Source organism: Podarcis filfolensis (assembly GCF_964270895.1).
Source record: "Podarcis filfolensis genome assembly, chromosome: 15".
In the NCBI taxonomy this organism is placed as follows: Eukaryota; Metazoa; Chordata; class Lepidosauria; order Squamata; family Lacertidae; genus Podarcis; species Podarcis filfolensis.
The window spans coordinates 1,501,535-1,523,785 of NC_139618.1; the positions used below are offsets into that span (position 1 = coordinate 1,501,535).

At 51.3% G+C, this 22,251-nt stretch overlaps 1 protein-coding gene across 8 annotated transcripts in view; it reads right to left on the bottom strand.

The window, feature by feature from the left end:
- SEZ6 (seizure related 6 homolog) overlaps positions 1-22,251 on the bottom strand; it is a 110,804-nt gene that overhangs the window by 30,896 nt on the left and 57,657 nt on the right. For all 8 annotated transcript variants that reach the window (XR_014541907.1, XR_014541908.1, XR_014541909.1 and 5 more), the window contains exons 2-3: positions 5,569-6,294; positions 2,056-2,192 (exon numbers count right to left, since the gene is read on the bottom strand). Coding sequence is in view for 2 of the 8 variants with exons in the window: in XM_083587552.1 (XP_083443678.1) it covers positions 2,056-2,192; positions 5,569-6,294 (863 nt within the window). In the remaining 6 variants the exon portion in view is untranslated. The remainder of the gene's footprint in view (positions 1-2,055; positions 2,193-5,568; positions 6,295-22,251) is intronic.

Genomic DNA, 22,251 nt, shown 5'->3' on the forward strand with positions numbered 1-22,251 from the left:
GGAGCAGGCGGTCGCTGCTCACCACACACAAAGGAAAGAAATGTAGAATCAGAAGGAACCTAGAAGTCTTCTAGACCACCCCAGCCGGACGCAGGATCTGTGAGGCAGACTGAGGAAAAGGGGAATTTGGAGGAGGGATTTTTTTTTTTAGGGGAAGAAGTGAGGTGATTAGAGAGCTGGATAACTACTTCTTCTTCTTCTTCTTCTTCTTCTTCTTCTTCTTCTTCTTCTTCTTCTTCTTCTCCTCTCTCCTCAATGAATCTGCACAACAACCCTGTGAGGTAGGTTAGGCTGAGAGGCAGCAATGGGCCCAAAGGTCACACCCAGGAAGCTTCATTTCTGAGTGGGAGGGTCTGAGTCCTGGTCTCCCAGGAGAAATTAACACCAAATGACAATTAATTTCAAAAAAAAAGTTTACTTTTTTTTTTTAAGTTTGCAAACTGATGGGAAGATGTGGAGAACTGAATATATCTATCTATCTATCTATCTATCTATCTATCTATCTATCTATCGGGGGCGGAGAACCCAATAAACTGAAATTGACCAATTCGCCTGTCCCTGGATATCACTGCTTTTGCTCTTAAAAAACCCCAACCCACCACATGGGTCCCTCTCTCGCCAGGCCCAGGTCCTGGGTGCGGATTTCGCTGCCTACACTGCAAGAATATAATGCCTACATTGGGGATGTTCCGTTCCCCAGAATGGCTCAAGGAGGTGTAAGGGCAGCATTTCAGGGAGTTGTTAATTTAGCTGCCAGGGAAGAAAAAGAGAAAAAAAGACGAAATCTCACAGAGTCCCAATTTCACAGAAATCTCTCCCCCCCCCTGGGAATTTCAGGAGTCTTTTTTACACCTCGCTGAAGATGCTTGCAACACCCCCCTGCCCTCCCCACCAGCTAATGCTACACTGGGGAGAGCCCCCCAGTCCGGGCTGGAGGCAGTATCACGGCCGCAGGGCCCTCCGCCGGCACGTCCGCCCGCCAAGCCTCCTTCCGCCTGGGCCTAATGAAGCCCCAGGGGACGCGGCGCGGAGGGAGAAAGCAGGTATTGTCGAAATGTCGGCCAAATGCCACGTCTATCGATTTGACATTTGCTGCTGTTGCCTTTTGGGGCTGGCACGGCTGGCTGCATCCCTGAGACAAGATGTCTGTATTTGTAACGTGGCATTAAAATGCAGCCGGGGTCCCGTGTCGTCGCCCCTCCCCTCGCTTAACCCTGCAGGCGAGAAGAGGGGCTCCTCTGTCTGCCTGCCTCCTTCGTCTTACCTGCCCCCACCCCAGAAAAGGGGCCGAGGCTCTCTTACGGATGATAAAGGACAAAAATCTGGGGCTCAAGGAACGCAGCCCTCAGGCTACAAAATGTCCCCCATCGTTGCTGGAGAATCTAAAAGTATTCAGACACACCCTCCAAATCCATCCAGAATTTTGTCCTGGGTCTTGAGGACCAGTTTCTCTTAAAGGGGTCTTTGCAGACCAAAGTTTCAGCCAGGAACGGGTGTAATTCACACGGCATCACTGAAGTTAACTTCATTCAAAGAAACAGGAGTAACAACTCATCCCAGCAAATCCCGCCCGGAGGAGGCAGTTTGGGGGGCTGAAGATCCCCGTCTTCCCACAGTTCATGAAGTCTTTTGTTCCCCCGGGTCCTTCCCATAGTCTGAGACTATGCCTACATGCCACTCTCTGTTCCTCCCTCTTCACACCTCTACTGGTCCTGGGAGACCAGCGAAAAGGGGAGCTTGTCACTGTAGGAGGGGGAGACCCCCTAGTTTCTCCAGCACCCAGCCTCCCCTCTGCCTCTTGGCTTCCCTCCCCTCCAGCCTCTGCTTCTGCCTCTGATTCTGCACTGTTTTCTCCCCTGTTCTTCCTGCTCACCAAACCCTGTTGCCTCTTCAGCTTCCAACACCTCTTCTTCCCAGTCCGCTCCCTCTTCTCCCTCTGACCACTCATCTTCCTCCCACCTTCTCTTTCCTGGCCCTGAGCCTTCTCCCCTTGGGGGTTCCCTGGCTGCATCCCACCAGGCCATGACACCTACCAGGCTGGGTTCAATGACTCACCCGGATCTCAACGCCGTAACCAGGGTACACAGAGATGGTGTAGGTGCAGTCGAGGGTCCCCCCTTCGTACGGGATGCCAGAGGGGAGGGGAGAGGCCAGCGAGCCTTTGGGGCCAGTGAGGTTCCAGCTGCAAGGACCTATGCACAAAGAGGGCAAAATATTAGACAAAGGAGAGAGCACTTCTAAGCTCTCATCTCCCCATCACAGCCAGCCTCAAAAGCCTTCTCCTGCCCTAGATGGGGGCAGAAGACCTTCAGAAGAGCCTGCTGGATCCGGCCAGTGCCAACCAGTTGCCCTCAGGCAGGACCTGAGTGTGAGAGAAACTCTCCCCTCCTGTGGTTTCTAGCAATGGGTATTCAGAAGCATCATGGCTAGTAGCCCTTCACAGACCTCTCCTCCTCCAGAAACTCGTCTCATCCTCTTTTGAAGCTATCTAGGTTGGCGACCAACCACTCCTGTGGCTGGGAGTTCCACAGTCTAACTCTTTGCTACATGAAGGACTCAATCTTCCAGCATTTGGTTTTATCGTTGGCCCATGTCGCAAGCTTTTTTCCATACGGCAGTTGCTCCATCCTCTTGATCATCTGAGAGGGGGGCAAAATGGTGCCCTCCTCCTCCAAATAAACAGGCACCTGCTTTATACTGAGTCTGTCCGCTGAGTTATCGAGCTCAGCATTGCCCACACCGACTGGCAGCAGCTCTCCAGGGTCTCAGGGAGAGAGGAGGGTCTCTTTCCCATCACCTGATCATTTTAACTGGATATGCTTCTAGGGGGTTGCATAATCTGCCTTAAGTCAGGCCACTGGCCCACTGAGATCAGTATTGTCCACACTGACCGGCAGCAGCTATCTCCAGCGTTTCAAGGCAGAGGGGTCTTACCCCAGCCCTGCGTGGAGATTTCAGTGGAGACTGAAGCTGGGACCTTCTGCACGTGAAGGGGCCGCTCTACCAATCAGTTCAGGCTCCTCCATCTAAAGGTAAAAACAAGATTCCAGTCCTCAGGCTTCTGAATTACTAAGGGCTGCACATGAGGAGAACAGGAAGCCATAAACTACCGGTAGATCAGACCATTGTTCCATCTGGTTCAGTTGTCTGAACTGACTGGCAGCAGAGGTTCCCCAGGGTGTCAGACAGGGGAACGGAGATCTTCTGCAAAATAGATGCTCTAACCACTGAGGTGCGCCCTGTGATCCCGATTTTCCAATCTCATTTCAACCAGAGTTGTGCAGGATAACTTTTCTGTAATAAGTTGTGTGTGTGTGTGTGTGTGTGTGTGTGTGTGTTTTGGGGCGTGTGTGCAGAATCCCATTTGCATTTTCCCCTCAGGCCCTGGAACCTTCCTGGCCCAGCTCCAAGCAGGACAGGCCCCTTTGAACGTCAATCTCTCGCTGCTCCTTTCATTACAGAAAGAAAACAGAAAAACCCAAGCCCTGCCTTCCGGCTATTTCCTACACTCCAATCCATAATTAATTCCATTGTTGTTCCCTAAACGGTTTCCCTGACAATTAAAACGGCATTCTTCCGGAGACCTGGGATGGCTGGGTCAAAGCCAAGCAACTTTTAGAATTTAGGGAGCTCAGCTCCCGACAGCTCAGATCTAACGCCTGGCAACTCCGTAGATCTGAGCAACCTGGCCTCTCCGACTGAGCCAAAGCATTTGCTGGGGATATTTCAGGTCAAGGATGGGGGAACATTTGCAGCCCCATCACCTCTCCCGATTGGCCACGCTGCTTCCTGGGAGTTGGGGAGGGTGTCTGACAACATCTGGACCTGGGAGACCAGAGTTCGAATCTCTGCTTGGTTATGAAGCTCAGTGGCTGGCCCCTCCCTTCCTCCCTCATTTTCTTCTGCCCCAACCTACTTCACAAGGCTGTTGTGACCCTGATTGTTAGGAGCGAGCCAGCAATAAATCACACGGAGCAAGGGAAGTTAACTCTTTATTAGAAGAAACAGGATCTGCTCAGGAGTGCCAGGCCTAATGAGCACAGCAACTCTTCTTCAAATCGGAGACGGGGTCTGCATGAAGCCAAACCCTCCTCCACCCCTTTTCATGCCTCTTCTGATTCTGGGAAACCAAAGGGGAGAGGAGTTTGTCGCAGCAGGAGGGGGAGACACTCGTGCCTCTTCACAAGCCTGACCCATCCTTGCCCCTTGGCCTTCCTCCTGCTTCAACTTCTGCCTCTGATTCTGGACTTATCTCTTAAACGGCCTTGGTCCAGTATACCTGAAGCAGCGTCTCCATCCCCATCGTTCAGCTCCAAAGGCCTTCTGGGGGTTCCCTCAAAGCGAGAAGTGAGGTTAGAGGGAACCAGGCAGAGGGCCTTCTCGGTGGTGGCGCCCGCCCTGTGGAACACCCTCCCCTCAGATGGCAAGGAAATAAACAACTACCTGACTTTTAGAAGACATCTGAAGGCAGCCCTGTTTAGGGAAGGCTTTAATGACTGATGCTTTAATGTATTTTTAATCTTTTGATGGAAGACGCCCAGAGTGGCTGGGGAAACCCAGCCAGATGGGCGGGATAGAAATAATAAATGATGATGATGGCTCAGAGCCAGGGGAGCGGTGGTGGGATGACAATGAGTGGTCAGAGGGAGAAGACTGGGAGGAGGAGATGTCGGCAGCAGGAGAGGTGACAGGGTTTGGTGAGCAGGAAGAGGCTGGGGCAGAGAGCAGTGCAGAATCAGAGGCTGGAGAGGAGGTTGGGTCAATAGGCAGAGTGGAGGCCGGCTGCTGAAGAATCCAGGGATCCTCTGTCTTCTGCTACAACCAGCTCCCTCCCTGGTCTCCGAGAACTTGCAGAGAAATGAAATGGCCAGAGCAGAGGGTGCTTGTGTGCAGACTATGTGGGGAAGACCCTGGAAAAGAGGAGTCCTTGTGGGCCTTGCGACTACTTCATTTTGGCGAGATCTCCCAGAAAGAGTTGCTGAGACCACTAGGCCTGAGCTGTGGTTTGCTTCCTTGAATAAAGAATTCACTGGCCTTGGGTGAGTTATTGATTAGTTGCTGCCTACGCCTGACTCCGGGACGCAGGTAGTGCTGTGGGTTAAACCACATAGCCTAGGACTTGCTGATCAGAAGGTCGGCGGTTCGAATCCCTGCGACGGGGTGAGCTCCCGTTGCTCGGTCCCTGCTCCTGCCAACCTAGCAGTTCGAAAGCACATCAAAGTGCAAGTAGATAAATAGGTACCACTCCGGCGGGAAGGTAAATGGCATTTCCGTGCGCTGCTCTGGTTCGCCAGAAGCGGCTTAGTCATGCAAACTACATGACCCGGAAGCTGTACACTGGCTCCCTCAGCCAGGAAAGTGAGATGAGCGCCACAACCCCAGAGTCGACCACGACTGAACCTAATCTCTAAATCAAGGACGTCCCTGAAAAATAGGGCCACTTTTAGGGTCTTCCCTTGGGGTTTCCCAGCTATTAACTCCCACCATTCCTCTGGGACCAACCAGTCCGTGACCCTTGGCGTCTTCGATTCCTCTCCTCCACTGCTTCACCCCACCTGTGTCACCCACCTGCACCCAGAATGGATGTGATGACAGTGGTGGTCTTGATGGTCGTGGTGGCCGTCTCCTCATCCTCACCGGATACCCGCCTGGGAGTAGTCACTTCCGGTCGTGCGGTGGGGGCAGCTGCCGTGCCCGGGGTGCCACTGGAAAACGCGTCGGTGGTGGCTGGGCCCGAGGCACCGAGACCGGTCTGGAAACCCAGCACAGGGGTGACCGGCGGCTGTGTGCGGCCAGAGAGCGGACCGGATTTGGCCCACGGCACCAGCCGCCCCATGGCTGTGGTCAGGAGGTCTGTGGTGAAGGCCGGCTTGGCCATCTCGGGGGTCCTCTCCACGTCCTTCCCTTCAGCCTTCCCACCTGCCAGGGTCGTGGGGGACGCCGTGGTCATGGGCGGCGTGGTGGGCGGCCCAGTGGCGGCGTGGGAGAGAGCAGGGCGGCCATCTTGGTCGGCCAGGTTGCTTGTGGGGGCCGGACCGAGGTCAGCATCCGGAAGGACAGGCCCCGGACCCACGAGGCCGGCAGCCAGGAAGGGAATCTGCCGCAGGTAATCTTTCTTGAGGAGGGGCTCGTGGAGAAAGTCATCCAGGAGAGGGTGATGGTTGAGGAGCTTCAGGGTGGGTGCCGTGGTGACAAAGTGGGCCTCGCGCTCTGGCTCATCGGGGGTGGGGGGCACCGTGGGCTCCCCTTCAGCCTCAGAGACCCCCGGCCTGTCGGGCTCCGCGGCGGAGATTCCTGGGTGCGAGAGAGAGAGAGGAAGATCGCCGATGAAGGTTACCCGCTGCAATTGGTGCAAAAGCTACAGCCATCGCTGACCTGGGAAAGCCTGGCCATTATTATTGTTATTCTTTCTGTTTATTTATATCCTGCCTTTCCCCCAAACAGGTAAGATACAAAACTATAAAGGAGAATAGTTAAAGTGTGTAATAAAATCAAAACAAAATGAAAATCAAATCAATTGAAATACAGATACAGTAGTACCTCGGGTTACAGACACTTCAGGTTACAGACTCCACTAACCCAGAAATAGTACCTCGGGTTAAGAAATTGCTTCATGATGAGAACAGAAATCACGCAGCAGCGGGAGGCCCCATTAGCTAAAGTGGTACCTCAGGTTCAGAACGGTTTCTGGTTAAGAACAGACCTCCAGAACGAATTACCGTATTTTTCGCCCTACAGGACGCACCGTCCCATAAGGCGCACCTAGTTTTTTGGGGGGAAATAAAGGGGGGGAAATTATTTTCCCCCCCCAGGCACGGGGCTGGGGTGGGGGAGGCCTGAGCTTCCCCCAACCCCAGCCCCCAAACAGGCAGCTCTCTGCAAGCCGTGGGAGCCCAGCGCTGGCTCCCGCTGCTTGCTGAGAGGTCCGCGAAGCCTGGGCGCGCTGATTTCAGCGCGCGCAGGCTTCGGCATGCTGGCAACTCTCCGCAAGCAGCGGGAGCGCTCCTGCTGCTTGCGGAGAGGTCCGCAAAGCCTGGAGAGCGAGAGGGGTCGGTGCCCACCGACCCCTCTCGCTCTCCAGGCTTCAGCGAAAGCCTACATTCGCCCCATAGGACGCACACACATTTCCCCTTCATTTTTGGAGGGGAAAAAGTGCGTCCTATAGGGCAAAAAATACGGTAAGTAGTAGAAACAGCACAGCACTATAAAAGCCCTTTCCTTAAAAAACAGCCCGTTTCCAAAGACCACTTGGAATAAAGCCAATTTCACCTGCTAGCAAGGAGGGATCCAGTCTGACTTCTCTAGGCAGGGAGTTCCAAAGTTGCCTGGGAGAAGACACCACCAAGAGGGTTCTTGGTTACTTCAAGACTGGATTACTGCAATGGGATCTGTGTGGATCTTTTCTTGCACCTGATTGGAACTCCCTGCCCAGAGGGGCCTCTTGTGCTTCTTTTATCTATAAGCAAATTCAGTGCTTTTTTTCTGGGGGGACACATACCCCTAAACACTTTTGTGAATCTAGGTTTGGCCTCTTTGACGTGCAGTATTTCAATATGATTAGTAAAATGAGAGTACCCCTAAACATTTTTTTCTTAAAAAAACCACTGAGCAAATTTATAACTTTGCCTCTTCCCCTCTAAAAAAGACAGAGGCTGCAAAAAGGCAAAAAATGGGGGGGGGGGGGACAGGACCCAATAATCATCTAATTATCTTTTTTGTGATCAGCAGAGCAGCAATTAAAAAACCGCACTGATTTTTAAAGCTGGGCCTGAACAAAAAGAACTGACAGCAGAATATTTCTTTCTGAAAAGCAGCAGGAACGATCAGCAAAAGTTTGCTGGGGAAAGTCGTACGGGTGGTTTTTATGCTGCCCCTTCAATCATCTTTCTTCCCAGGGAATATGAATAGCGAAGGAGGAGAAAGTCATTAAAAATGACAGCAGGGACCCCGATAGAGAGAGGGGCAGCTTAAACACCCCGCAGAAGAGGAATCCACAGCTGGGTGCCACTGCAGCAATTGGCTGGGGGCGAGAACCTGAGGCCCAGGACCCAGATGCAGCCCCCCAGGACTCTCTCTCTGGTCTTGGGGACCCTCCCCAGGCCACTGCCCTCGCAAGGACCCTCTTCACCACCTCTTTGCATGTGTTTTTGCCGGGATAGAGGACAGAGAGAAAGGAGGGACGTGCAAGAACCAGCTGACGGTTTGGAAAGAAAACGGTTGTTCTGACCATTTTTGGCCCTGGTTCCCCCCAACCCCGGCATGTGGCCCCCCAAAGGTCATTCAGAAGCAAATGCGGCCCTTGGATGAAAAAGCTCCCCCCAAAAGCAGTGAAAAGAAAGCCATCACTGATCACCTTTTGCAAGACAGCAGTGGCGGGGGGAACGGAAGATGCCACCTGCTAGTCTTATAAGGCAAGCCGACTCATATTCCGAAAATGACGTTGGTTTCTGAGGGAACGCAGGGGAAGAAGTCTAGATTGTACAATGATGGAGTTGTAGCGTAGGGTTCTCTAGAGTCATCTAGTCCAACAATGCAGGAATCCCAGCGAAGAGAGACAGGTGGCATTTGCACTCTGCACATGCCCCCGGGGCACACTTCTTCCAAGTCAAACTTATTATTATTATTGTTTAGGTTTGTTTTTAAAAGAAGCGGAGGGGGTGGGCGCAGAAGCCATGAGCCAAGAATGCTATCTGCACGCTGCAGGCGTCAACCGGTTTAAGGAGGCAGGTCCCCCCGTGGGGCGCTTTGCCTCGGCTCCCGCACATTATCTCCCCGCTAAGCCAGGCACGCGGCGGCATTTAGGAGCTGTTAGGCTTATTGCTAGACTGCTTTCATTAGCCCGTAATGAGCCATCAAAAATGCCTCCCTGGCGGACTGGCCTCGTTCGGATGAATGGGGCAGGCGCCCGGGGAGAGCCGCGTGGCACTGTCACTCCCGACCGGAACCCCCCCCCCCTTCTGTTGCAGATCGAGAAAGTTGGAGGGTACCCCAGGGTCATCTAGTCCAACCCCCTGGAATCTCAGCAAACGGTCCCTCCTCCAAGCTGAAACCACAACGGACCCTGCTTAGCTTCACAAATGTGCCAGCGGTTTTATGGCTGCACCATCAGCCTGTTCTGACAGTGGCTGACCGGATGTCCTTAATGGGAAACCAGCAATCAGGATCCGAGCACAAGAGCCACTCTCCCCTCCCCATGGTTTCCAGCAGCTGGCCTTTGGAAGGATTGCTGCCTCCGACTGCGGACAGGGTGGTCTAGTGGTTAGAGTGTCAGGCTAGGACCTGGGAGAGACCAGGGTTCAAATCCCTCACTCGGCCATGAACCACGTTGTGTGTAGTCATTCTCTCTTTCTTTGTCTAACCTACCTCACAGCGTGGATGTGGGGATTAAACGAGGTTCAGAACCATGCATGCTACCTCATGCTCCTTGGAGAAAGAGGTGGGATGTGAAACACAAGAGCAGTCAAGTACAACATTCCTAGAGTGAACATGTTTTCACACGGGGAGGAATGTTTGCCCAGCCAGCAGGTAAACTTCCTGTTTCCTTCTGGGCTGGGACAGACTTCCTCTGCATGTGACTAGAGGTGGGCGTGGCCTCACCTGTGCAGGTAATGACAAAAGCGCAGGGCAGGGCAGCCATCTCTCTCCCTTTGACTACATGCATTGAAGAAGCAACATCTGCTTAGCCTATGGTGCTTTCTTGGCTTCCAGCCAACAGAGGACAGAGGGATTGTCTCCTTATGAGATAGTTTCCAGGTGTATGTTACTTTTCTAAGCTAATGTGGGATCTGGGATCCGATTGTGAACAGAATGTGAGTAAACTCTTTTTATACTTTTATAGAGGACTGTGTCGTGTTTTATCTTTTATGAGGGAATAAGGGGAAAATACCAGAAGAGTTATTATAGAGGCTTTAGCAAGCCTGAGCAAATGCATCCGCTGAGTTCAAAAAGGGGAATGTTACTCTGCTAAATTGTGGAACTTGTTAACACAAGTTGGAAAGGGTATAACCAAAGAATATATCCTCTCCTGCATCCCTGAACATTCCCACAATAAATGCAACAAATCCATCCATCCAAGGATTCCATTTCCCTCTGCAGCCTCCAGTTCTTCCTGTGTCAAAGTGTGGGCTGTAAATGCCTCAAGGCCAGGGAGTTTTCTTCTTGGCAAATTATGTATTTTAAAGTTTTTGTTTTTTTTACCTGGCTGACCCCATAATGGCCCAGGGCAGGTTGTGACAATGGAATCTACCACGATAAACCAAAACAAAAAAAATATACTTATAAAACACCCCCACCCCCAAAAACCCTCCTCTGAAATGGAACAGATTCAGCCAAGGAGGTGGTTCGCACAAAACAAAACAGTTTAGCCATCAAAGGCTGGGGGGAGATAATGGTGTCTCCAGCAATGCCGAAAGCTGTACAATGAAGGTGATCAATGCCCTTCCATTATGGAGAACATGCATAGCAAAGGCGCTTTAAACATTATTATTAGGGCTGCTATTACCAACAACAATAATTACAATATAATTTTAGGGTGCAAATCTCAAGCTTTGTCTCTGTCACTCACTCACCGCAAAATGGATCTCCTAAGTCAGGCTTCCTCAGACTCGGCCCTCCAGATGTTTTTGGCCTACAACTCCCATGATCCCTAGCTAGCAGGACCAGTGGTCAGGGTTGATGGGAATTGTAGTCTCAAAACATCTGGAGGTGTCAGGGAACTGCCATCGGAACTAGCGGAGGAGGCGAGGCTCCACAGCGATGCTGGAGAGGGGCCAAGCAGGGAGAGAGGCAGGTCTCCGGTTGGGGAAGAAAATCAGCGCAACACCAGGGATAGAGGGGGCCAATGGGGGAAGCAGAGAGGAGGCTCCAGGACTCTTCGCAGGAGACCAGCGAGGAGAGCACAGGTCCTCCGCTGCCCACACCCACCCTGCGCAGAAGACTTCCACGCAGGGAAAGTAGGCGGCGACTTGGCGTCAAAGAACTTCTTTGCTGGAAGAGGTTCAAGAAACGCCCACTGACGGATTCTGCTAGCGACTGAACAGCCACGGAGTGAAGGGCTGTCCAGACAGAAACGGTTTAACCAGGCAACCTAGCCCAGAGCGGCGGTAACTTACGCACAAGCAACCCCTAAAGCCATTACAGAAGCCTGTTGAGGAAGCCTGGCCGAAGTCCTGAGTTGTCGACTGTCCGGGAAAAAAGCACCCAGCCTGCTCTTGTGCTTTTAAGAGTACCAGGACGGGCCTGAAGAATAATGGAATCACAGAACTGTAGAACTGGAAGGGACCTCTAAGGGGCATCTAGTCCAACCCCCTGCAAAGAATCCCTGACGGGTGGCCACCCAACCTCCCATGAAGTAGAGGACATCATCTTCCAAGGGACTCCTTTCCCTTGTCAAAAAGCTCAGAAAGTTCCTCCTGATGTTGTGCCAGCATCTCCTTCCTTGTACAGTGGTACCTTGGTTCTCAAACTTCATCCGTTTCGGAAGTCCGTTCCAAAACCAAAGCATTCAAAAACCAAGGCATGCTTTCCCATCAAAAGTAATGCAAAACGGATTAATCCGTTCCAGACTTTTAAAAGCAACCCCTCAAACAGCAATTTTTAACGTGAATTTTACTATCTAACGAGACCATCGATCCATAAAACAAAAGCAATAAACAGTGTACTGCAGTCACACAATCAATCCACCAGTAGCTGAACTGGGTTCCACACAGTCACAAAAACAAAACGAAAAAGAGCCGCAAAAACAAAAGCGCAAAATAAATAGCAAAAGCAGATAGGCCTCAGCGTAACACTCAAAACCGAAGTGTGGCACTCAAATCGGAAGCAGGGAACTCAAAACGGAGCACGTTCAGCTTCTGGAAAAGGTTTGCAAACCAGAACTGAGCAGTGTACAGAAATGCACATTCTACAGTTAAGGGTTCATATAAATTCCCATATTAGTGAAAGCAACACTCAAAATGGCATCAAATTTGGGGAAATGTAAATATGAGGGGAAACATGCTTTGCAGATGCAGGTAGATCAGGCAAAACTGGCTACAAAAATGTGTCTTATTGGGAGAAATCTGTGCCTAAATGCTGACGAATTTTCACGAGGACATTAAAAAAACAACAACGTATCACAAACAGATGCAGAGAGCCGAAAACAAGCACCCAAAATGGGCAGGTTCGCCTATCTCTACTCAGAGTAGACCGGTTGAAATTCATGGGCGTGGTGGACTTCGCTCCATCCATTTGAATGGGCATGGCTCTGAGCAGAACGTAGTTGCCTCCCGCCCAGCGTTCCTACCTGACAACCCCGTTTCCAAGAGACACCCACACGGCCCCCACAAGATGGAGCCTCGTAAACCGCAGCCAGCTCTGAAGAGGCTTAATTGCCTCTTCAAAGGGGCAGCCGCAGTCGTAATTAATCCGCCTCGCGTTAAGTTTCGCTTTACATTCTAATTGGCAGTGCAATGCCATCTGGATCGGTGCGTGGACCCCTCACACCTGGGGAGGGAGACGACTCTAGTCTTATTATTATTATTATTATTAAGGGCCCCCCAGAGGCCATGGAGCCGGGTCTGCGGGCTGGCAGCAGGCCTGGCAAGAGTCCCGGTCTCCTTTGTGTCCAGCTATCCTTTGAAGTTCATCTCATTCAGGGGTGTGGCCCTTTGGGTGTCTCTGCCTGGCCCTCGGCACTCTCTCCAAGCCCTACCTCCTGCCTAGCCACACCCCTCTCTTCAGGCCACGCCCCCACCACTCCTGCTTTGACGCCTCCTGACGTGTTGCTTGCCCGGCTGGCACCAGAGACAAACGGGTCCACTGGGTATAAAGCAGCTTCCTACGTTCCAATATTAAACAGTGGAACAGCCTGCCACAAGATGGCAGGGAGGCAGTTCAGTCACATCTGGGGCGTGGGGGCTTCAGTTCCCCCCAATCACAGCCAAACCTTTACAGACCCTGAAACTCACCAGCCAAGCGACTTGCTTTCCTTCCTCGGAGGTTTATAAACCGAGGTCAGGTGGTCTCCTGCCAGCTGCGACTCCTCCATCGCAGGGGGTTGGGATGGATGACCTTTGGGGTTCCCCTTCTGGTTCCACAATTCTACGATTTCCCTCCTCCCTCCAGTCAGTGGAAGCTCCCCTGTTGCTACATTTACGGGCGCCAGATTGCAGCTAAAGGAGCGACAGCAGGGTGGTTTAAAGCCGAAAAATTAAAAGGTGGGTGGAAACGGGCAACTTCGATTAGTGCCAGCCGCGCTGTGGCACTGCCGTCACCCATATTGGTGCCAGCCTTTGCCACGTGACACCCGGTTGGGAGGGGGGGCCCTCCGCCACCGCTTAAAGAGGTTAACTTGCCCCCAGCATGGAGGGAATTATGTTTTAATAGAATCCATTTATTACACCATAAAAGTTAATGAGTTTATATGGAGAGGCACCAGGATCCCTTTTAAGGTTTTAATAGGGGATTAGCACGGCGTCCCAGACTCCAATGCCGCCTCGTTCGGCTCATTAACCGTACACTCCCCCCCACCCCCATTTGATTTGTCAGCTCCAAAATACTCGTTTCTTTCCTCTCCGGGCGCAGCACCCCACCAGCACCTCTGCCCACCTGCCGGGGAAACCGAGGCACACGGCACAGGGTCAAAAAGGCTGCCCTCCAGATGTGGTTGGACTCCCAATGGCCAGGGATGGCGATGGAGCTCAGGAACATCTGGAGAGACGCAGCCCTGCCTCATCCCTGGTCGAAAGCCTTTCTGGGGAAAGCTCCAGCTTCTAGGTGAAAACCCCATCCCTCCCTGGATAGAATCCTGGAATCATAGAGTTGGAAGGGACCCCCAAAGGTCATCCATCCCAACCCCCTGAAATGCGGGAATCAAACCTAAGGTACACGAGAGCATATGTGTCAAATTCTGCACACCCCTCCCAATAAGAGACCTTCTCCATTTAGTTGCCGTGGTGGATTATGTCAGCCTGATTTCCTAACTATCCAGTCTGTGATGCGGAGGCTGAGGCACTCTGCACATGCTCAGAAAGCACGCGCTTTGCAAATTGGTCTGCTCCAGGGAGGAGCAGGGAAGCTTTTCCAGACCAAGGGCCACATTTCCTCCTGGTGGAGGCAAAAGTAAACTTCACCGTTCTGCAGGTGACTAGTTTATCTGGCCCCAATCCACCCTTCACTGAGGCAAGCAATGAGGCAGAATTTAAGGCACACTCCCAGTCAGGCAAGAACACTCAAGCAGGGTGCAAATTAGGGTCAAGTTAAGGGGGTGTGGCCTGAGACAGGGGGTGTGGCCTGGGGAAAGAGTCCCGAGGGCCAGACGGAGAGACCTCGAGAGCCACATTTGGCACGTGGGTCTAAGGCTCTCCACCCTCTGGAATTCAAAAGCCTTCCTGGTTCAGACTCAGCTCTGGTTGTGGGCTTTAGGGACCCACAGACCTGCTCCCCTGCCCCAGTTTTGCAAAAGGCTGATAGGAAGTGTGGGCATTGCTAAGCCGCCTGCTTCAGGGTTGCCAACCTTTCAAACCAGCCCATGTGTCCATACCTGAAGGAGCGTCTCCACCCCCATCATTCTGCCCAGAAACTGAGGTCCAGCTCCAAGGGCCTTCTGGCGGTTCCCTCACTGCGAGAAGCCAAGTTACAGGGAACCAGGCAGAGGGCCTTCTCGGTGGTGGCACCTGCCCTGTGGAACGCCCTCCCACCAGATGTCAAAGAGATAAACAACTACCTGACATTCAGAAGACATCTTAAGGCAGCCCTGTTTAGGGAAGCTTTTAATGTGTGACATTTTAATGTTTTTTTAATCTTTGTTGGAAGCTGCCCAGAGTGGCTGGGGAAACCCAGCCATGTGGGTGGGGTACAAATAATAAATTGTTGTTGTTGTTGTTGTTGTTGTTGTTGTTGTTGTTATATGCTTAAACTAGAACTCGTGGGCTTCCAATGAAGCCCGGGACAGATAACTGAAAGTTCTCCATGCTGTGCTGAGTTAGACCGTGGAACTCCCTGCCACTGGGGCAGCGATGGGCACCAACTGGGATTGCTTTAAAAAAGGACTGGACCAGTTCATAGAGGAGGAGAGAGCTTTTAAGGCCTGCTAGCTACTGTGGCTCTGCTCTGCAAAAACAGATGGAGACAGGAATGCTTCTGAATGCCAGTGTCTGGAAAGCCACAGGACTGGAGGGGGCTCCTGTGCACGGATCCTGATTCCAGATTTCCCCTTGGGGATGTGGTTGGCCCCTGTGAGAACAGGACGCCGGACTAGATGGCCTGATCCAGCAGCATGTTCTTATGCCTTCACGGCAGCTCTAATTTGCAGACCCGGATTTGCAGCTCAATTTCCGCAGGCTGAATCCAGGGCGCCCAAGGGCTTTCTGTTCCGCTTTAATCTCACATGCTGGATCCGGTCCTTCCCTGCAAGCTCCCCCGCTCTGCAAACTCCCCGGCCCAACCCTGCCTTCTCTCCCCCCTCCCACCCTCCCCCCACCCTCTTTCTCGGATATAACTCTTTTCCTGCTGCTCTCCTGATGGCGCCGATAATGAGATGGAACTACCGAATGGGTACTTGCGTGCCGGCAAAACGGGTAAATAAATTGAAATACTAATAACGGCCCCATCAGGAGAGCGCAGCGCCGTGACCCAGATGAGTGCGGCAGAGGCGGCTGCGGAGGCTTCAAGGCCGCAGCGGGAATAAACACACACACACATAGATGCCAAACTTATGGCTTGCGAGAGAGGCAATGCAGAAGGAGGGACAAAACCAGGCTCCCTAGATCAAAGAAATATAAGAGAGGGAGAAATAGGGGTTCGTTTGCCCCAGTCTCCTGCTTCCAACAGAGGACAGCCAGAACTCCTCCCTGTCTTCCCATTTGAGGTCACAAATTTTAGATACACTGCCTCTGAACATGGAGGCTTCGCTTATTTAGCCTCTGAGGGTGAGGGAAGGGCTCAGATCCACCAGCTGCTCAGCCTGTAGGGGGTGCTTCATTGGGTTACTATGATTAGGCCTTGCAAGACATAAGAGTTCTCTGCCTCCGCTCCGTTTGCCAGGAGAAGGACCCATAAGTTGCCACTGTATTCACTGTATTTCCCAACTGGCTTAATGCTGCCAGCTCTGACTGGCAGCTGCGCTCCAGGCTTTCAGGAAGAGAGTGGGAAGAGAGGGAGGACCTTTTAATTGCAGGTGCCAGGAACTGAACCTGGGACCCTCTGCAATGTAAAGCATTTGCTGTATCACGGAACCAGAGCTCAAACATAAAGTTAAGATTCTAGTCCTCATGGTCCTGAATTAAAGGCTGGCTTAAACAGGATCAAAGAATCATAGAATGATAGAGTGGGAAGGGACTATGCGGGTCAAGCCCCTGCAAAAGGAACATAGGAATCTGCCTTATACTGAGTCAGACCATTGGGGTCCATCTAGCTCAGTACTGCCTGCACTGACTGGCAGCGGCTGTCCAGGCAGGGAGTCTTTCCCAGCCCTGCCTGGGAGATGCCAGTAGGGACTGAACCCAGGATCTTCTGCATTCGGAACAGGGGCTTCACCAATGGTCTGTGGCCCTTCCCTCCTGTGGTTTCCAGAAACTGGTACTCAGAAACATCGCTGCCTCCAACTGTGGCTGGTAGCCATTGATAGCCCTCTCTTTCCCCACGAATTTGTCTGATCCTGAAGAGCGCAGGATGGCTCTGCGTTGGGCTCTGCAAATTCCCCCATCGAGGTTCCATTAAGAAAGCAAACACGAGCTTCAGCAATCCGGAATAATCATCCAAGTGCATTGTCTGTGGCTGGGTGGTGTGTGTGTGTGTGTGTGTGTGTGTGTGTGTGTGTGTAAGCCTGGCGAAATGTGTGTGTCTGTGTGTGTGAGGAGAGAGAAGGGAGCCCTTCCGTGCAAAAAGAATTGATTTTGGCCAGAGGGATGAAGAAAGGAATGAATTAAAGAAACAGGCGCGAGGAATCGATAGTGCAATGTGAACAAGAGGGAGAGGGCGGCGGCGGGCCGGGGAGGGGGTGGTGGGGGTTATTATCCCACAGCCCTCGCGCCAAATTGGAACCAAAAAATGCAAAATCCACACACTAAATTGCTGGTGACTTATCACGAGGAGTTATGAAAACAAGTAGATGCGAAAACAGAGGCAGCTGCGCTTAAGATGTGCGAAATGTCGCTCTTTGGTCTAGATCCAAAGCTTTTGGCACCAGCACTCTCAGGGACTGGTTGGTGGTGGCTCCTCCTCCTCTGACGGTTCTTTATAATAATAATACAGTCATACCTCGGGTTGAATGTGCTTCAGGGTTGAGCGCTTTCGGGTTGCGTGTTACTTCCGGGTTTCGCCACTTGCACATGTGCAGACACTCAAAATGACGTCATGCGCATGCGCGGAAGTGGCAAAACGCGACATGCGCACACGCTGTGGCGTCTTACTTTCTATTCAGGATGCGAACAGGGCTCCGAAATGGATCCCGTTCGCATCCCAAGGTACCACTGTAATAATAATTTATTATTTGTACCCTGCCCATCTGGCTGGGTTTCCCTAGCCACTCTGGGCAGCTTCCAACAAAGACCAAAAATACACTAAAGTGTCACACATTAAAAACTTCCCTGAACAGGGCTGCCTTCAGATGTCTTCTGAATGTCAGGTAGTTGTTTATATCTTTGACATCTGATGGGAGGGTGTTCCACAGGGCGGGCGCCACCACCGAGAAGGTATCCACTTTATCAGGTATCTGCACAGAGGGCCCCTCTGTGCCAGATTTGGGGGTGCCCTGGCTGCCCCTTGGGGTCTCCAACCTGCAGGATGTGTGTTTCGTGCTCTGTGGGCCAGGTAAGGACTTGGTTTGGCAGCCCCTGCCGCCGGTTCTCTGTGCCCTTGTAGTTTTTTGCAGAGGCGTCCCACAGCACTGAAGCAACCGTCGCGTCTGCAGGGCAGCGCGGAGGGAGCCAGCACCGCAGGGAGGTTAAATGAAAAGAGACATCCTCTCCGACAGGGTCATTAGTCATGTCAGGCGGCCCGGCTCAGCCCTAGCAAAACAGTATTAGGTTTTAAATTGTGACACTAACAAACACCACCTCAGGAGATGCCTTTGCTCAACATCTGTGCTCCAGGAGGGCTGGAATCTGCTGCCGGGAGGAGACCGCTGTGTCTCTGCATGAGTGGCTGCTCCTTTAACCATGAGCAGAGGACCCTAGCTGGGTCAAAGTCTTTGTCCGTACAGCCTAGTTGTGTCTGCTCTGCGTGGTAGCAGCTCTCTGGGGTCGCCGGCAGGGAAGGGTCTTCCCCCCATTGGAAAAGGGTCTTGTCATCTGAGTGCAAGCACCTGGGCCTTTTAAACTGGAGAGGCTGTCAGAAATTGAACCCAGGACCTTGTGGGGGTGAAGTTCTAACACACTGCTTTGGCCCTTTGCCCTAATAAATAAAGATTTATAAGGCCCGGGGGCCGGATCTGGCCCAATCGCCTTCTAAATCCGGCCCACAGACGGTCCAGGAATCATTGTGTTTTTACATGAGTAGAATGTGTCCTTTTATTTAAGATGCATCTCTGGGTTATTTGTGGGGCATAGGAATTCGTCACCCCCACCCCCAATATAGTCCAGCCCCCCACAAGGTCTGAGGGACAGTGGACCGGCCCCCTGCTGAAAAAGTTTGCTGACCCCTGGTTTAGTCCTCATGGTTCTGGGAAAAAGAGATTGATTTCAATACAAACATTGGAAGTTGCCTTATATAATGAGTCAAACCACCGGTCCATCTAGCTCAATATTGCCTACACTGACTGGCAACAGCTCTCCAGGGGCTCAGGGAGGAGACATTTCCAGACCACAATAGAGATGCGAGGGATTGAACCTGGCGGCTTCTGCATGCAAGGCAGATAGATGCTCTGCCACTGAGCTACAGCCCTTCCGCTAAAACTAAGCTAAGATTCCAGTCCTCATGGTTCTGAATACAGAGTCAGACCACTGGCCCATCCAGCTCAGTATTGTCTACATTGGCACTGAGCTTTTTTTACATAAGGGGTTAAGAAGAGGCTGCTGGGTCAGGCCCATGGCCCATCTAGTCCAGCATCCTGGTCTCACAGAATCATGAGGACTAGGAACTTGTTTCTTAGAAAACAAAAGCGAGGTTCTCTGGAAGCTGAATTCTGTAGCTAGTGCCAAAGATAAGAGCCTAAAAAGAGGCTGCTGGATCAGGCCAAAGGGGGCCTATCGAGTTCAGCATCCTCTTCTCACAGCAACTGACCAGATGTCTATTTTGGGAAATCCACAAGCTTAAATTTGGATTGTTGATTTTGAATCGCTGATTTTGAATTGTGAATTGCTGTAACCCGCCTTGGGACTTGCCGGTGAAGAGCAGACACGAATAGCAGTAATAACCAATAACAAAAAATAACAGGTAGCAAACAATACCTGTGAGATGCCCGTGAGTTGCTGCCAGTCAGTGTAGACAATATTGGGGAGCTAAGTTTCCATTTTTTAAGACAGCATCTTAAAAAGTAGAGACATCACCTTGCCAACAAAGGCCTGTATAGTTAAAGCTCTGGTTTTCCCAGTAGTGATGTATGGAAGTGAGAGCTGGACCATAAAGAAGGCTGATCACCGAAGAATGGATGCTTTTGAATTATGGTGCTGGAGGAGACTCTTGAGAGTCCCATGGACTGCAAGAAGATCAAACCGATCCATTCTGAAGGAAATCAGCCCTGAGTGCTCACTGGAAGGACAGATCGTGAAGCTGAGGCTCCAATACTTTGGCCGCCTCATGAGAAGAGAAGACTCCCTGGAAAAGACCCTGATGTTGGGAAAGATGGAGGGCACCAGGAGAAGGGGACGACAGAGGACGAGATGGTTGGACAGTGTTCTCGAAGCTACCAGCATGAGTTTGACCAAACTGCAGGAGGCAGTGGAAGACAGGAGTGCCTGGTGTGCTCTGGTCCAGGGGGTCATGAAGAGGCGGACACGACTAAACGACTCAACAACAACAAGTTTCCATTGCTCAAGTACATCCCCAAGACTACCCTCCCTAGATGGGTGGGCGTTTGCTGGGTCAGGATCCCAGCTGTGCCCCCTCCCCAAATTAAGACACCCCCCAGCCCAGCCCAGCTCCCTCTCTCTCCTTCCTCACTGTCACTCTATAAGCCCCTCACTTATGGAGAAGGAGTTACAGCCCAGCGCCTCCATGTTGGCATTTACGTGGCGCCTTTACACCCTGGAATTACGGCGGCTGTTGGCAGCTCCTGGTACCCAAATGGGGGTGGGGGGAGGGAACTCGTATTTTTTTTTTATGACTTCGCGCTCTGCTCAGCCAACGCAGGAGATTAAATGTCACTTCAGCAGCCAAACAGCGCTGGTGCGGGTGAGGAACCGCGAGCCGTACCAAGCGGGGATGTGGGCGAGCGTGCCGAATCCATGCGCCAAAGGTCCTGGGCAGGGACGGAAAGCTGCAGAGAGGGTGCCTGAGCAGCTGAGATTGTCCCCCACCCCACCTCCAGCCCCATCAGTGTGGGCAGCAGTTAACTCTTGGCGTCCGTCAGGAAGGTCAGGCAAAAAATAAAAAATACATCACAGTTACAGAATTGCGCTTGGTGCCAATTGGCAGCAGTAGGGCAGAAGGCAGGGAGCCCAACACTAGGGGGCGCCAGAGCCAATGACAAGCAGAGCCAACACAGTCGACCTTGGCTTGCTTGCTTGTTTTATATCCCACATAAGAAGAGCCTGCTGAATCGAGCCAGTGCTACATTTAGTCCAGGATCTGCCGGGCTTTTGGCTAATTAAGCAATCTATGGCCTTTTAAGGGATGCGGGTGGCGCTGTGGGTTAAACCACAGAGCCCAGAAGGTCGGCGGTTCGAATCCCCGCGACAGGGTGAGCTCCCATTGCTCAGTCCCTGCTCCTGCTAACCTAGCAGTTCGAAAGCACGTCAAAGTGCAAGTAGATAAACAGGTACCGCTCAGGCGGGAAGGTAAACGGCGTTTCCGTGCACTGCTCTGGTTCGCCAGAAGCGGCTTAGTCATGCTGGCCACATGACCCGGAAGCTGTACGCCAGCTCCCTCAGCCAGTAAAGCTAGATGAGCGCCGCAACCCCAGAGTTGGTCATGACTGGACCTAATGGTCAGGGGTCTCTTTACCTTCACCTATGGCCTTTTAAACTGGGAGGGGGCTGGTGTTGTTTTGGTTCACTACTACGCTATGTATTTTGTGTGTTTTTATATTGCGAACCGTCCTGTGATCCTCGGATGAAGTCTAGCATGCAAATTTAATTAATCAGAGTCACCCCCATCATCCTGTTCTCACAGTGGCCGACTCTGCTGGTGAACCAGCAAGCAGGATTTTAGCCATCAAGAACCCCTCTCCCTTCCTGCAACTCGGATTCTGAAGAATCATTTCATCTGCTTCAGAAGAATCACTGTGGAGCGTAGCCCTCACGGCTAGTAGCCATCACAAGCCCTCTCCTCTTCCATGAATTTGCCCAATCCTCTTTTAAAGCCATCCAGGTTGGCGCCCATCGCTGGCTCCTGTGGCAGGGAGTTCCACAGTTTCCCCCTTACATCTGTCCTGAATCTTACCCCTGTAAAATTAGCTAAAATGTATAAAATAAGTAATAAATGTTGGAAACGTAAAGATAAGGAAGGAACTTTATATCACATGTGGTGGGAATGTAAAAAAGTGAAAAGCTTCTGAGAAATGATATATAATGAGAGGAAAAAGATGTTGAAATATACATTTATTAAGAAACCAGAAGCATTTCTACTTGGCATTGTAGGAGATGATATTAACTGACAGGATTGTAAATTGTTTTTATATGCAACGACAGCAGCAAGAATATTATTGGCACAAAAATGGAAACAAGAAGAATTACCGACGAAAGAAGAATGGAGGATGAAGCTGATGGACTTTGCAGAATTAGATAAATTAACAGGAAGGATTCGAAACCTGCGGGATCAGAGATTCTTAGAGGACTGGAGTAAATAGATGAACTATTTGAAAAGTAATTGTGATGAACAGATTACGCTAGAAGTTTTGTAAGGTGGATTATTTGAAATATTACAAGAAAGACTATGAAAGAATTATTAGTTAAGGACAATTAAATGCAATATAGAAATTAAGAAATGCAGAAAAAGTGATAAAGAACGGAAAATCATCAGAGGTGTTGACGGAAGTCTAAAACATTGTGTAAGATGAGAAGATATGTTGTATGACTGTTGGAAGTGATATGTTAAAAAATCAATAAAAATGTATAAATATATCTATCTATCTATCCTGAATCGTTCAAGGTTCAGCAGTCTAGTTTTGTCTCC